Consider the following 14,296-nt stretch of genomic DNA (forward strand, 5'->3'; position numbering starts at 1 on the left):
GGTTTTCCTTAAATAGCACCATAACCTAACCTGAATCTAAGATGGTTTCCAAAATATGTATAGAACGAATGTTAACTAATTAATTCTATAAAAATATGTATAGAACGAAAGCTAATTAACCATCAAACCATGGTTATAATGGTTTATCCATGGATAGGAGACCCAGAAATTCAGAAGCACTGTAATACTTTTCATGATATTAATAAAAAATGAAGTCATGAGATCATGGAAAAGGTTTCTGAGAAAAAAATCAGACCAATTTTCTTCCCTAGAAAATGGGATGACACAGGCTGTGTACATATAAGCATAATTAAAATAAAACTGATTAGGCTGGGTGCGGTGGCTCACGACTATAATCCCAGCACTTTGGGTGGCCGAGGTGGGAGGATCATGAGGTCAGGAGGTCGAGACCAGCCTGACCAACATGGTAAAACCCTGTCTCTACTAAAAATACAAAAATTAGCCAGGCATGGTGGTGCGTGCCTGTAGTCCCAGCTACTCAGGAGGCTGAGGTAGGAGAATTGCCTGAACCCGGGAGGCAGAGGTTGCAGTGAGCCGAAATTGCTCCACTGTGCTCCAGCCTGGGCGAAAGAGTGAGACTCCATCTCAAAACAAACAAACAAATAAACAAAACTGATGAAAAGATTATAAAGGTGACTTATGACACTTTTTAAAAGCTCTGATTTTGTGTGTACTTAGCTATGTGCCAGGTACTGTGTCAAATGCTTTAAATACATAATTTCACTTGATACTCACAAATAATCCTATGAGAACAGGAATTATGATCCTCTAAAGTAAACCTCTAAAAGAGAGGCTTAGTAATTTGCTTAAGGTTACAGACAGCAGCGGGGCGGGGGGTGCATAGGCAAATTCAGATCCATCTGCTTCAGTAACTTTTATCCTCTTCACCTTTATCCTATGCCGCTTCTAAACACTGCTGGTGTAAACTCTGGTAAAATTGTATCTCCAGCTCTAATTTTTCCTGACCTTCAGTCTTGTATCTTAGTTTATGGAACTGCCTACTCAACACCTCTACCCTGATGTCTAACGAGCACCTCAAATAACATATTTCAGTGAGTGATGCCACCAATCACCCAGTCGCTCAAGCTCCAAATACAGTAGGCATCCTTGTTTCCTCCATCAAACCCACTGTCAAGCCACCAGCAAATATTTTGGCTCTTCTTTCAAATTCTATCTCAATCTGACCACTTCTTATCACCTCCACTGCCACAACCCTAGTTCAGGCTATTATCTACTTACCTGGACTACTGAGATAGCCTCATAATTGCTTTGTTTTCATAGTCCATTCACCATAAAGCAGTCAGTTATCTTTTTAAAAACACAGATCATATAGTTTCACTCTTCTGCTTAAAACTCGTTAATAATTGCCACTGGAATAATGTAAACTTCTTAAGATGCCCTACAAGGCCCCTACTGGCCCCCTACCTTGATCTGCTTTCTCTGACTTTATCCCTTAACACCCTCTTCTTTGCTCAGCATGTCTCAAGTCACATTGGTCCTGATATTTTCAAATTCCTCTGTGACTAAAAGTCACATGCTTTGAGAAGATGTGAAAGGGCAGGGCTGAAGTTTGAGGAAATTGGCAAAGGTGTGAAAGAGTTGTCGAGAGTCGGAGAACAATCCAGAAAAATTTAATAGGATTGCTGGGAATTATTGAGGGTTGAGTTGTGCTTGGTGATTGAAATTAAGTAGGCTGGGTGTAGTGGCTCACACCTGTAATCCTAGCACTTTGGGAGGCCAAGGTGGGAGGATTGCTTGAGGCCAGGAGTTCCAGACCAGTCTGAGCAACATAGTGAGATGTATCTGTAAAAAAAAATTAAAAATTAGCCAGGTATGGTGGTGTGCACCTGTAGTACCAGCAACTCAGGAGGCTGAAGTGGGAGGATCACTTGAGCCCGGGACATTGAGGCTTTAGTGGTGATCGCACCACTGCATTCCAGCCTGGGTGCCAGAGCAAGAGTGCCTCCAAAAAAAAAAAAAAAAGAATAGTGGTCAGCTGCTCCATTATCAAAGTGGAGACTATGGATGGTAGGGTTCATTCAAGATAGGGGTACAATGAAAAGAAAGGTGAGGCAAAGGAATTTAGGGTACTGACGAGTGTTACTGAATTTTTCTGTAGGTAATATCACAATGGAGACGGGGTGGACAGAAGTGTTCCTTGTGTCCATGGCTTGCCTTAGTTGTGGCAGCAATCTAGAATTGCTAAATAGAAACACTGAATGAAAGAACCTAGAGCTGGCTGGGCGCTGTGGCTTATGCCTGTTATCACAGCACTTCGGGAGGCCGAGGCAGGTGGATCACCTGAAGTCAGGAATTCGAGACCAGTCTGGCCAATATGGTGAAACCCCATCTCTACTTAAAATACAAAAATTAGCCTGGGGTGGTGGCATGCGCCTGTAGTCCCAGCTACTCAGGAGGCTGAGACAGGAGAATCGCTTGAACCTGGGAGGCAGAGGTTGCAGTGAGCTGAGATCACCACTGTACTCCAACCTGGGCAACAGAGCGAGACTCCGTCTCAAGAAAAAAACAAACAACAACAACAACAACAAAAACCTAGACTACCAGTATTGAGGTTAAATGCTTTACTTTGTAAATCCTGAGGTTAAGAAATATAATTATCGGTATTTTAAAACTTACAAAATGGACAAATTGGAAGAGGCTTTTTAACATTATAATGGAATTTTTCACTTTTCAAAATCAATTTCCAAAGGGAACCTATAGGTTGAACAGTAAGATTTATCAACAAATCAGGGATTCTGATTTTAAAAGGTTTTCAATCTGGCCAATTCTTCAGATTATCTCAAGAGGGAGCCTTCTTATGCCTCTTCTTCCTTCATAACACTTCTCTGGCTCGCATGTCCTGTTTACAAAGATTTAAGCCCACTCTTAGGCATAAAATGCTCTTAACTGACATGACCCCTGACTAACTTGCCTAATATTTTGCCATGTACCCTCCATGCACTTTAAGCTCCCCAAACTATTACTTACTTGACACCTTCTGCGCTTTTGCTTGTTCTCTGCGGCTAGACCATCTTCCCTACCTTCACTGTTGAACTCCTAGCCATTCATCAACACTCAGCTCACATAGCACACTTTCAGATGAGATTCAAGCATTATCTCTCTGGCTACATTTGGCCCTTGTAGATATTTCTATTATTGCCTGTATTTTGTTGAAGCATTCATGTCTTTTATGTACTACATAGTACATAATATATCTACATTACAAAGCATGTTTATGATTCATGTTTTGGGGCATCCAGCGGTTAAAATAGGGCAAGGGTTATGTGGTCTTGGCCAGGTCCCTTTTCCTTTCTGAGCTTCAGGTTCCTCAGGTATAAAATGGGTACTATGGCTCCGTGAAGATGAGACAGAATATATGTAAAGCCCTTACACAGTGCTCAATTCATGAAAATCATCGCTGTTTACATTGTTTAGGGCCCTCAAGAGGCGCTCTTGTCAGCGGGGTGGAGGAATGCCTCTTTAAAATGACGTCATTATAGGAGACTTAAAAACCACTGCACGTCTGTACAAGTGGACAGAATCACACAGCTACCTAAAGTGGGTTCACCTGTCATACAGTTTAGAGGTTCCACTTACAACAGGTTTCCATCAGTAGCCAAAGCAACAGAAATTTTAGCTTAACGGCTGAGGGCTTCCGGGATTACCGCAGGGCGGGCGGGAAGCGCCTTTCCGCTCCGGAGGGAAGGCCGCGTCCCCAAGGGACTGCCTGAGTGGGCTGGATCCCTATGGCCTGCGGCAGACACCACCACGTAGGCGGTCCAGGGGTCCCTCTCTCGGTGACTGGTGACCAGGAGGCCGCAATCTCTTCACGTAAAAAGTCTACGGGTTTCCGCTCGGCCCTCACAGCGGCAGCGGATCGAACCAGGAAAGCAATTCCCGCTCGGCTCCCCTCCGGTCCCAGGCCCACGAAGGCCGGGCGTGGGGTCTCCCCGGGCTCCACGCAGGGGCGGTGGGGCGGGGCGCAGTGACGCAAAGAGGAGTGACGCGACGACGCAGCGCGACGCGGTGACGCACGCCCCTTTGTTGGCTCAGTAGCGATAGCAGCGGCCGTGGAGGTGGCGCTGGGGACTGTTTTCTCTCGGAGGCCGGAGCGGAGCCGCGCCTGACTGAGGCGGGCAGCAAGCGGCCCCCTCGCTCCCTCCCTCCCTCCTCCGCGCCCTCCCCGCCGCCACCAGCCGTCAAACGCCAACCGCCGCTCTTGGGGAGGAGCCGCGGCCCGCGGGGCCGGAGCCAGGCCTGCGTCCGGACATCAGCCGGAGCCGGAGCGAGAGCCGGGGCCTCGGCGTCCCCGCCCTCTCCCCGCCTCGGCCAGCGTCCGCCGAGCCCCCGCGCGTCGCGCCATGGACTCGGACGAGGGCTACAACTACGAGTTCGACGAGGACGAGGAGTGCAGTGAGGAGGACAGCGGCGCCGAGGAGGAGGAGGACGAAGACGACGACGAGCCGGACGATGATACCCTGGATCTGGGCGAGGTGGAGCTGGTGGAGCCCGGGCTGGGCGTCGGCGGGGAGCGGGACGGACTGCTGTGCGGGGAGACGGGCGGTGGCGGCGGCAGCGCTCTGGGGCCCGGCGGTGGCGGCGGCGGCGGCGGCGGCGGTGGTGGTGGCGGGCCGGGGCATGAGCAGGAGGAGGATTACCGCTACGAGGTGCTCACGGCCGAGCAGATTCTACAACACATGGTGGAATGTATCCGGGAGGTCAACGAGGTCATCCAGGTGAGGGTGGCCGCCGCGCCAGCTGGACCGGGCCCGACGGGGGAGCGGATTCAGGCGGCACGCGCGGTCCCGAGGGACAGGCCTGGGCCTGGTGCGCAGCCTAGCCCGGTGCCTCCCGGCCTTGTCTTCTCCGCTGCCTCTGCTGGGGATAGAGGGTGTCGAAAGCAGAGGTTCGCCGATTAAGCCGGGTGTGGGGAGGTGCGCTGGGGGCGGTGCTTCCCAAGTCCTGCTATGGCGGAGGCCTTCGGCCGCCTAAGCCTTCTCTTGCGGGCAATTTCTGCCAGTCCCTGGGCCCGGTGTCCTTTCTCTGGCCGGGCGATCGCCTACTGGGGCGGGGCGGAGGAGGTGGGGTGGAGAAGAGGAGTCAGGAAGAATTGGGCCCCGACGGGACTTACCCCGGCCGTAGCCTCATTTGAGCACTTTTGGAAGGGATTAGAGTAGGCCTAAGAGCAGCTTGGTGTACAGTTGCCCCAAGTGGGCACCAGTTAATAAAGAAATGGATCTTGGCAGTCTCAAGTGCCTACTTAAAGGTGGGGGAAGGGAAGTATTTCTCGGAAGAGGTGCTGATGGGCCTTCTTTTCAGATGGTGAGGCTTCTGCTTACATCTTTTTTATGTCTTTGCTGTTTGGGACCTAATTGCTACTTTTTCTAGTCGTAGCAGATGACTTGCTTGAAGCTGTTGGAATAGTTACTGCATATTGCATACCCTTCCTTGTAGCTAAAACAACAACAAAACGCAGTGTTGTCTAATATCGGACAAGACTCTATTGTGAGTTAGAAAGCAGAGGTTTTCTGCTTGTGAACTCCTTTCTCTGATATTTTCTATTTTGTGGTAAGTTAGGCTTGGTGTAAGTTGATAACCACATCTCATTTAACCATGTGCGTCAGATTTTGCATTTTTGAGCTTTAGAAACTCAAAAGTTTTCATTTGGGGAAAAAAAACCCTCAGTTCTCCTGAGGAGTCAGGGATATGGCTGAAGAATAAAAATGAAGCTTGATTCAGTGCAACTTTTAGAAAACCTGGAAGGAAACATATATGAGCAGCAAGTTACTATTGCCTCTTTTATCAGTCATTATTTCTTTTTTGTTTAACTTAAATTGGTTGGCTAAATATTCATTGACAAATTAGAAGTATGTCACTGTCAACTCGTTGACTTTCTATTATTAACTGATTTTTATAGTATTATAAGTAACAGTTTTAAAAATTGAAGCATCTATTCAGGCACTGTTTCAATACAGTGTTTTGCATAATAGAAAAATCTCTGATATCTAGTGCCATTACTAAATAGTGGAAATCTTAATTTTTAATATAGAGAACACAGTCTAAGAAGGAAGTTGAGGATTGTAGAAGATAATTTTTTGTTTGTTTGTTTGAGACGGAGTCTTGCTTTGTCCCCCAAGCTGGAGTGCAATGGTGCAATCTCGATTCACTGCAACCTCCGCCTGCCGGGTTCATGCAATTCTCCTGCCTCGGCCTCCCAAGTAGCTGGTAATACAGGCGCGCGCCACCATGCTCAGCTAATTTTTTGTATTTTTAGTAGAGACGGGTTTCACCATGCTGGCCAGGCTGGTTTCGAACTCCTGACCTTGTGATCCGCCTGCCTCGGCCTCCCAAAGCGCTGGATTACAGGCGTCGGCCACCGTGCCCGGCCTGTAGAAGATGCACATGTAAGAAAAATCTGATTAGGTAAGAAAAAATAAAAAGACAAAACAAGCCTGCCACCCAGAGACGTACAACAAAATGCGAACTGTAGTTATTTTTCTAGACCTTTGGATAGCCATTAATATGGTTCCACGTTAATAACAGTGGAACCATACTGTATGTTCTGTTTGTGTTTTCAGTGGAAAAACATTACAGAAATACTCTGAACAACCTTCTGTCAAGTAAGTTTTTCGAGAACTTATATAATTATAGATCTGAACTAATTTATTTAATCAATCTGTTATTTGCCTTCCTTTTTATTTTCTAGTTTCTGGCTTTTATAAACATTGAAAATATCCTCATAGGTCAGTCTTTGAGTGTCCTTATTTTCTTGGGATAAAGTGAATTGCTGAGTCAAAAGAATTTGCTCATTTTCAATGCATTTGATACATACTACCACATTGCTTTCAGAAAAGTTATGCTAGTTTTCCCAACCAGTGTTTGATGGGCAAAAAAAACCTGGTGAGATTGAACTTATGTTTATTGGGCTTGGTATTTCTTTTTTAAATTACCCCTCGCTTTTTGCTCATTTTATTCTCTTTTGCCCATTGCCCCTCTTTGGGATATTTATCTCTTACTGGTTTGTAAGACTTTCTATTAATAGAGGTTGGAAATAGCAGTTATCTAGGTTTTTAATGTTGGTTTGATAAACACTGAATTTTACTTAGTTTGCATTAGAGAGCTTACTGTTAACTCTTAAACATTTAAATTCCCTGTTCTCAGTTCTAATTTTCAGTGTGAAATCAGGTAAGATACATTTGCAGGTGAAAAAGTTTGAAATGTAAAAAGATAACCAAATTAATTTAATATTTCCTTGGGAATTTGATTACTTTTTCTGGGAGAGGAGTTCTGGGCAACAACATAAATACTGTTATTTGTGGATATTTGCAGGTTAGGTTTGGTCTTTAAATAAGTCAACATTATTTTCTTTCAGAAAACTCGGTTTTCTGGCTTTCTATAATTTCCCAATTAACATTTAAATAAAAGACCAAATTAAACAATTAAACTTTATTTAATTTGGTCTTTTGTTTAAATGCTTTGTGGCTACCTAGCTTACCTTTTCAGCTTTTAAGGAAAAAAAAAAATCAGAGTTTTTTATTTTGTTTTGTTTGGAGACAGCCTCACTCTGTCACCCAGGCTGTAGTGCAGTCGCATGATCTCAGCTTACTGCAACCTCTCCCTCCCAGGTTCAAGAGATTCCCCTTCCCTCAGCTTCCCCCCCCACCCCAGTATCTGGGATTACAGGCACCTGCCACCAGGCCCAGCTAATTCTTGTGTTACAGGGTTTCGCCATGTTCATCATGCTGGTACTGAACTCCTGGCCTCAAGTGATCTTCCCTTCTCGGCCTCCCAAAGTGCTGGGATTACAGGTGTGAGCCACCATGCCTGGCCAGGGTGTTTTTTGTTTTTTGTTTATTTTGAGACAGAGTTTCACTCTGCTGCCCAGGTTGGAGTGCGGTGGCGTGATCTCAGCTCACTGCAACCTCCGCCTCTTGGGTTCAAGCAATTCTCCTGCCTGAGCCTCCCGAGTAGCTGGGATTACAGGTGTGCACCACCACACCCAGCTACTTTTTGTATTTTTTAGTAGAGAGGGGGTTTCACCATGTTGGCCAGGCTGGTCTTGAACTCCTGAACCCAGGTGATCCACACAGCTCGGCCTCCCAAAGTGCTGGGATTACAGTCGTGAGCCACCGCGCCCAGCCTAAAAAGTAGTTTTCTAATGTAACTATATGAGTAGCTAGGTAATTTATTAAAAGAACCCTGTTCAATTCTGCAGTTGGGAGTATTTAAACTTGCCCTTTTGTTTTTCCACAACAGTGTTCAGCAAATGTTGATTGTGCTCTCTAAGTATGCCAGGCATTATGTTAAGCAGAGGATATGCTTCTTGCCTAAGGAGCATATAGGGATAGGGAATATGGAGGTCCTTGGACTCCACTTCCAGAGATTCTTACTCATTAATGAAGTCTGAGGTGAAACCTGAGCATCTCTGTATTTTAGCCTTCTAGTGATAACTAAACCACTGGAATAGTGATAGTTAATCCACTGTCACGATTTTGACTCAGGCAGGGTGAGTAGTGTGAGAAGAGCAGGCAGCTCTTAGGGGCACAGATTGGGTATACCTAATCAAAAAATCAGAAATGCTCTGAAATCACTTTGTGTTGTTGCCCAGACTGAAGTGCAATGGCAAGATCATAGCTCACTGCAACCTCAACTTCCTGAGCTAAAGCGATTCTCCCGCCTCAGCCTCCTGAGTAGCTAGGACTATAGGTGTGTGGCACCACTCCTAGCTAATTTTTTTTCTTTTTTGTAGAGACACAGGGTCTTGCTCTGTTGCCCAGGCCAGTCTCAAACTCCTGGCCTCAAGCGCTCCTTGAACCTCAGCCTCTCAAAATGGTAGGCCTGGAAATCCAAAACTTTTTGAGCACTGTTGTGATGCTCAAAGGAAATGCTCACTGCAGCATTTTGGATTTCGGATTTTCAGATTAGGGATGTTGATTGTAAGTATAATTAAATATTCCAAATCTGAAAAACTTCTGGTCTCAAGTATTTTGGATAAGGAATACTCAACCTGTACCATATTTAGAGTGTGTGCCGAGAGGAATATGGACCTGGGACTGTTGAATGTGAGTGGTCAGAGGAGGTATAAAAAACAGTGGATAGGTATCTTGCTTTTATAAGATCTGTTATGCTAAATAACTTTTTTTTTTTGGAGACGGAGTCTTGCTCTGTTGCCAGGCTGGAGAGCAGTGGTGGTGCGATCTTGGCTCAGTGCAACCTCTGCCTCCTGGGTTCAAGCGATTCTCCTGCCTCAGCCTCCTGAGAAGCTGGGACTACAGGTGCGTGCCACCACACCCAACTAATTTTTGTATTTTTAGTAGAGACTGGGTTTCACCCATGTTGGCCAGATGGTCTCAACCTCTTGACCTCGTGATCCGCCTGCCTTGGCCTCCCAAAGTGCTGGGATTACAGGCGTGAGCCACCGTGCCCAGCCAAATAACTCATTTTAAAGAAAAAAATATCTAAGCCTTACTGAAGAAATTTTCTGTTGGCTGTTGGTTCGAAAGCTGTATTTCACTTATTTAATTAAGAGATTTAATTAAAGAACCTCAAGTTGAGGTTGCAAGCCTAAACTAAGGAAGACAGTGTACTATTCTTTTTTTGTTTGTTTGTTTGAGACGGAGTCTCGCTTTGTTGCCCAGGCTGGAGTGCGGTGGTGCGATCTCGGCTCACCGCAAGCTCCGCCTCCTGGGTTCATGCCATTCTTCTGCCTCAGCCTCCCGAGTAGCTGGGACTACAGGCAGCCGCTACCATGCCTGGCTAATTTTTTTGTATTTTTTAGTAGAGATGGGGTTTCACCATGTTAGCCAGGATGGTCTGGATCTCCTGACCTCGTGATCCGCCCACCTCGGCCTGCCAAAGTGCTGGGATTACAGGCATGAGCCACTGTGCCCGGTCAACAGTGTACTATTCTAGCATATTGTTTACTGATTGGGGAGTCAGTTATAGCCCTGGTTTTTACTCTGTCTAGTTAATATCTCAGAACCTTCAAATTTTTTTTTTTTTTTTTGATACAAGTCTCGCTGTGTCACCCAGGCTGGAGTGCAGTGGCCCGATCTTGGCTCACTGCAACCTCCACTTCCAGGGTTCAAGTGATTCTCCTGCTTCAGCCTCTCAAGTAACTGGGATTACAGGCACGCGCCACCACACCCAGCTATTTTTTGTATTTTGTTAGAGATGAGGTTTCACCATGTTGGCCAGGCTGGTCTCGAACTCCTGACCTCAAATGATCGACCTACCTTGGCCTCCCAGAGTGTTGGGATTATAGGCATGAGCCACAGTGCCCAGCCAAACTTTTTGTTGTTGTTGTTGAGATGGAGTTTCTCTCTTGTTGCCCAGGCTAGAGTGCAATGACGTGATCTCAGCTCACTGCAACCTCTGCCTCCCAGGTTCAAGCGATTCTCCTGCCTCAGCCTCCTGAGTAGCTAGGATTACAGGCATATGCCACCACGCCTGGCTAATTTTGTATTTTTAGTAGAGATGGGGGTTTCTCCATGTTGGTCAGGCTGGTCTCAAACTCCCGACCTCAGGTGATCTGCCCGCCTCGGCCTCCCAAAGTGCTGGGATCACAGTGAGCCACCTTGCCCGGCCTTGTTTTGTTTTTAATCTGGGACTGAAAATGAGGGAGTTGAAATACTAGGTTGGTCCTTTTTTACATTAAGTGTTTTATTTGTTTAACATCATTTTAAAAACCTCAGTTAATTGGAGATGTTCATTTTTTCCAAGAAATTGAATTCAGGTGTGCATATCGTGGTTATGTTCATTAATTGGGAGAGGAGGAAGAGGGTGTACAAGCCTGTGCATGATGTGTGCAGGCACTCGTGTTTTGAAGTTATTAAAGTGTTTGATATAGTTTAGATTTATTTCTTTTGGACTTTTATATTTTCCCAGCTGATCTCCTTGAGCTGTAAGTTTAAATTACACTGACTTGTTGAATTGCTATGGCAGTAGTCCTATGAATCAAACTCTGGGGATGGGGTCTGGCTGTCTGTTTTAACAAGCCTTCTAGGTGATGGTAATGCAAGCTAAAGTTTGAGAACTGCTGATGTAGTTGAAATTTAATAGCAGTGTTTCTCTATGTGTTACGTGTAGTGATAGATTACTACAGAGGTGGGTTAATGAGGGAAGATAAATTGTTTAAGAAACTAATAATAGGGGACCAGTCACGGTGGCTCACGCCTGTAATCCCAGCACTTTGGGGACTGTGCCAGGCAGATCACTTGAGGTCAGGAGTTTGAGACCAGCCTGGCCAGTATGGTGAAACACTAGCTGGGCGTGGTGGCCTGTGCCTGTAATCCCAGCTACTTGGGAGACTTGAGGCAGGAGAATTGCTTGAACCTGGGAATTGGAGGTTGCAGTGAGCTGAGATTGTGTCACTGCACTCCAGCCTGGGTGACAGAGGGAGACTCTACTTCAAGAAAAAAAAAAAAAAAAAGATAATAATGGGGAAAATTTCCAGAACCTAGGCAACGTTTACTAGGCTAATCATAGGGTTGGAAGATGTTTGTCATCGTAGATGCTATCCTTCATGCTATGCTATCCTTCAGCTAAGGTGGTCTTTACTCAGTATTTTCTTTTCTTTTCTTTTCTTTTTTGGAGACAGAGTCTTTTCTCTCTCGCCCAGGCTGGGGTGCAGTGGCGCCATCTCGGCTCACTGCAACCTCCGCCTGCTGGGTTCAAGCGATTCTCCTCCTTCAGCCTCCCGAGTAGCTGGGATTACAGGCGCCCACCACTACGCCCGGCTAATTTTGTATTTTTGGTAGAGACGGGGTTTCACCATGTTGGCCAGGCTGATCTCGAACTCCTGACCTCAGGTGATCCACCCGACTCGGCCTCCCAAAGTGCTGGGATTACAGGCATGAGCCACTGCGCCCGGCCAGTATTTTCAAATAGACAAACTAAACTGGTGACATCTGACATTCTAGATTGGAGTTCTTGATTTCCCTTCCAGTCCTAGATTTTTTTAATATAGAATGTTTAGTTTTCTAATTTATTAGTATGCTGGAAGAGATATAAAGTCCTGGATAGATATAAAGTCCTGTTTAAAGGAATATGAGAAGACTTATTCTTAAGGAGCTGAGAATCTCTTAGAGTTAAAGCTGTTAGGTTAGTGAGTAATTTAAATAAATGGATAGTAATAGATACTCATGGAAGAGACCTCTGTAGTTGTTGTCTAAGATGGCTAGGATTTGGGTGGATAAAAAAGAGGAAGTCATTCTAAGGAACTGAATGAGGTGAGAATGAGGAGAGTTTTTGGGTAATGGTGAAATCAGCTAAAGTAGAATGGAGTTTATAAATGCTGGATAATAATGTAGAACCTGGGAGATTAAATACTGTGATGAAAGGTAAGCAGAAGTCATCACATTAGATTCTTTTGGGGTTGACCTGTGGTAACTATATAGATTGGTTATCTTTTGCCTTATGTTACCCCAAAACTTAGTGGCTTAAAAAAACAAGGATCTGTTATATCATAGTTTCTGTGAGTCACAATTCTGGATGCAGCTTACCTGGGGCCCTCTGGCTTATGGTCTCTTACAAGGCTGCAACCAAGGTGACAGCTCGGTAGCAGTTCTCTCTTTTTTTTTTTCAAAAGACAGAGGCTTGCTGTGGTGCCCAGGCTGGAGTGCAATGGCATAATCTCGGCTCATTGCAACCCTCACCTCTTGAGTCCAAGTGATCCTCTTACCTCAGCCTCCTGAGTAGTTGGGACTATAGATGTGCACCACCACACCCCAGCTTATTTTTTTGTTTTTGTGGGTTTTTTGGTAGAGACCAGTATTTTTTTGTTTTGCCATGTTGCCTAGGCTGCTCTTGAACACCTTAATTCAAGGGATCTGCCCGCCTTAGCCTCCTAAAGTGCTGGGATTACAGGCATGAGCCACCGTGTCTGGCCTGGGTAGCAGTCCTCAAGGCTTGACTGGGGAAGCTTCCCCTTCCGAGCTCACTCATTTGGCTGTGACCAGGCCAGATTTTCACTGGCTGGTTGTTGCCCAGAGATATCAGTTCCTTGCCATGTGGGCCTCTCCATAAAGTGGCTGACAACACCGTAGCTTGTTTCCTCCAGAGTGAGGGATCTTAGAGAAAAGGCCCATATGATGGAAGCCACAAAGTTTTTATAACTTAATTTCAGAAGTAACGTCGCATCACTTTGCAATATTCTATTTGTTATAAGTGAATAACCAAATCCAGCCCATACTCAATCGGAGGGGATTATACAAAGATGTGAAGACCAGGAGGCGGGGGTCTTTGGGGGCTATCTTAGAGGCTGGCTGTTTGTCTCTCTCTCTCTCTCTGTTAAGAGGTAAATTACAGCTATTGTATAATGCCTTTCTATCCAATCTTTTTGTATGCTATTGGGAGAACATAGTGTTTTGGATTTTTTATTTTGGATTAACCATAAATTAATTACTTTTGGCTTTGCAAAACATTATACCTGTAAATGATAAACATTCCTAATAACCTTTCAGTGGCTTAAGTTTAAAATAGCTTGTAGTCTCAGAATTGGTAGGAATTTGAGATTCTCCAGTTTACTGATTTTTTTTTTTTAAACTCTAGCTACGTAATGGAATCACCTGGGGATTTTTTTCATTACTGTTTTTAAAATAGAAAATTGTAGATTCACAGCCGGGCATGGTGGCTCACGCCTGTAATCCCAGCACTTTGGGAGGCCGAGGCAGGCGGATCACCTGAAGTCAGGAGTTCGAGACCAGCCTGGCCAAATGGCGAAACCCTGTCTCTACTAAAAAAAATACAAAAATTAGCTGGGCATGGTAGTGGGCACCTGTAATCCCAGCTACTCGGGAGGCTGAGGCAGGAGAATCACTTGAACCCAGGAGACAGAGGTTGCAGTGAGCCAAGATTATGCCATTGCACTCCAGCCTGGGCAACAAGAGTGAAACTCCATCAAAAAAAAAAAAAAAAAAGAAAAGAAAGAAAAGAAAATTGTAGATTCACATGCAGTTACAAGAAATAATGCAAAAATCCCACATATTCTTTTTTCCAAAAAATTTTATTTCCCTAGGTTATTGGGGAAGAGGTGGTATTTGGTTACATAAGTAAATTCTTTAGTGGTGATTTGTGAGATTTTGGTGCACCCATCATCTGAGCAATATACACTGAACCCAGTTTGTAGTGTTTTATCTCTCACCCCCTTCTCACTTTTTCCCCCGAGTCCCCAGAGTTCATTATATCAATCTTAGGCTTTTGCATGCTGATAGCTTAGCTCCCACTTATGAGTGAGAACATATAATGTTTGGTTTTCTGTTCTTGATTTACTTCT

The 14,296-nt window shown here is 45.1% G+C and overlaps 1 protein-coding gene and 1 long non-coding RNA gene across 2 annotated transcripts in view; one reads left to right on the forward strand and one right to left on the reverse strand.

Moving 5' to 3' along the window:
* Window positions 1-4,097, reverse strand: part of LOC134729090 (uncharacterized) — a 37,278-nt gene extending 33,181 nt beyond the window's left edge. Inside the window, exon 1 of the long non-coding RNA XR_010109954.1 lies at window positions 3,619-4,097. This is a non-coding gene — a long non-coding RNA (uncharacterized LOC134729090). The remainder of the gene's footprint in view (window positions 1-3,618) is intronic.
* Window positions 4,073-14,296, forward strand: part of ARIH1 (ariadne RBR E3 ubiquitin protein ligase 1) — a 111,158-nt gene continuing 100,934 nt past the window's right edge. Inside the window, exon 1 of the mRNA XM_034939078.4 lies at window positions 4,073-4,757. Within this exon, the coding sequence (XP_034794969.1) occupies window positions 4,383-4,757 (375 nt within the window). The 5' untranslated portion in view covers window positions 4,073-4,382. The remainder of the gene's footprint in view (window positions 4,758-14,296) is intronic.

Source organism: Pan paniscus, chromosome 16 (assembly GCF_029289425.2).
Source record: "Pan paniscus chromosome 16, NHGRI_mPanPan1-v2.0_pri, whole genome shotgun sequence".
Classification (NCBI taxonomy): Eukaryota; Metazoa; Chordata; class Mammalia; order Primates; family Hominidae; genus Pan; species Pan paniscus.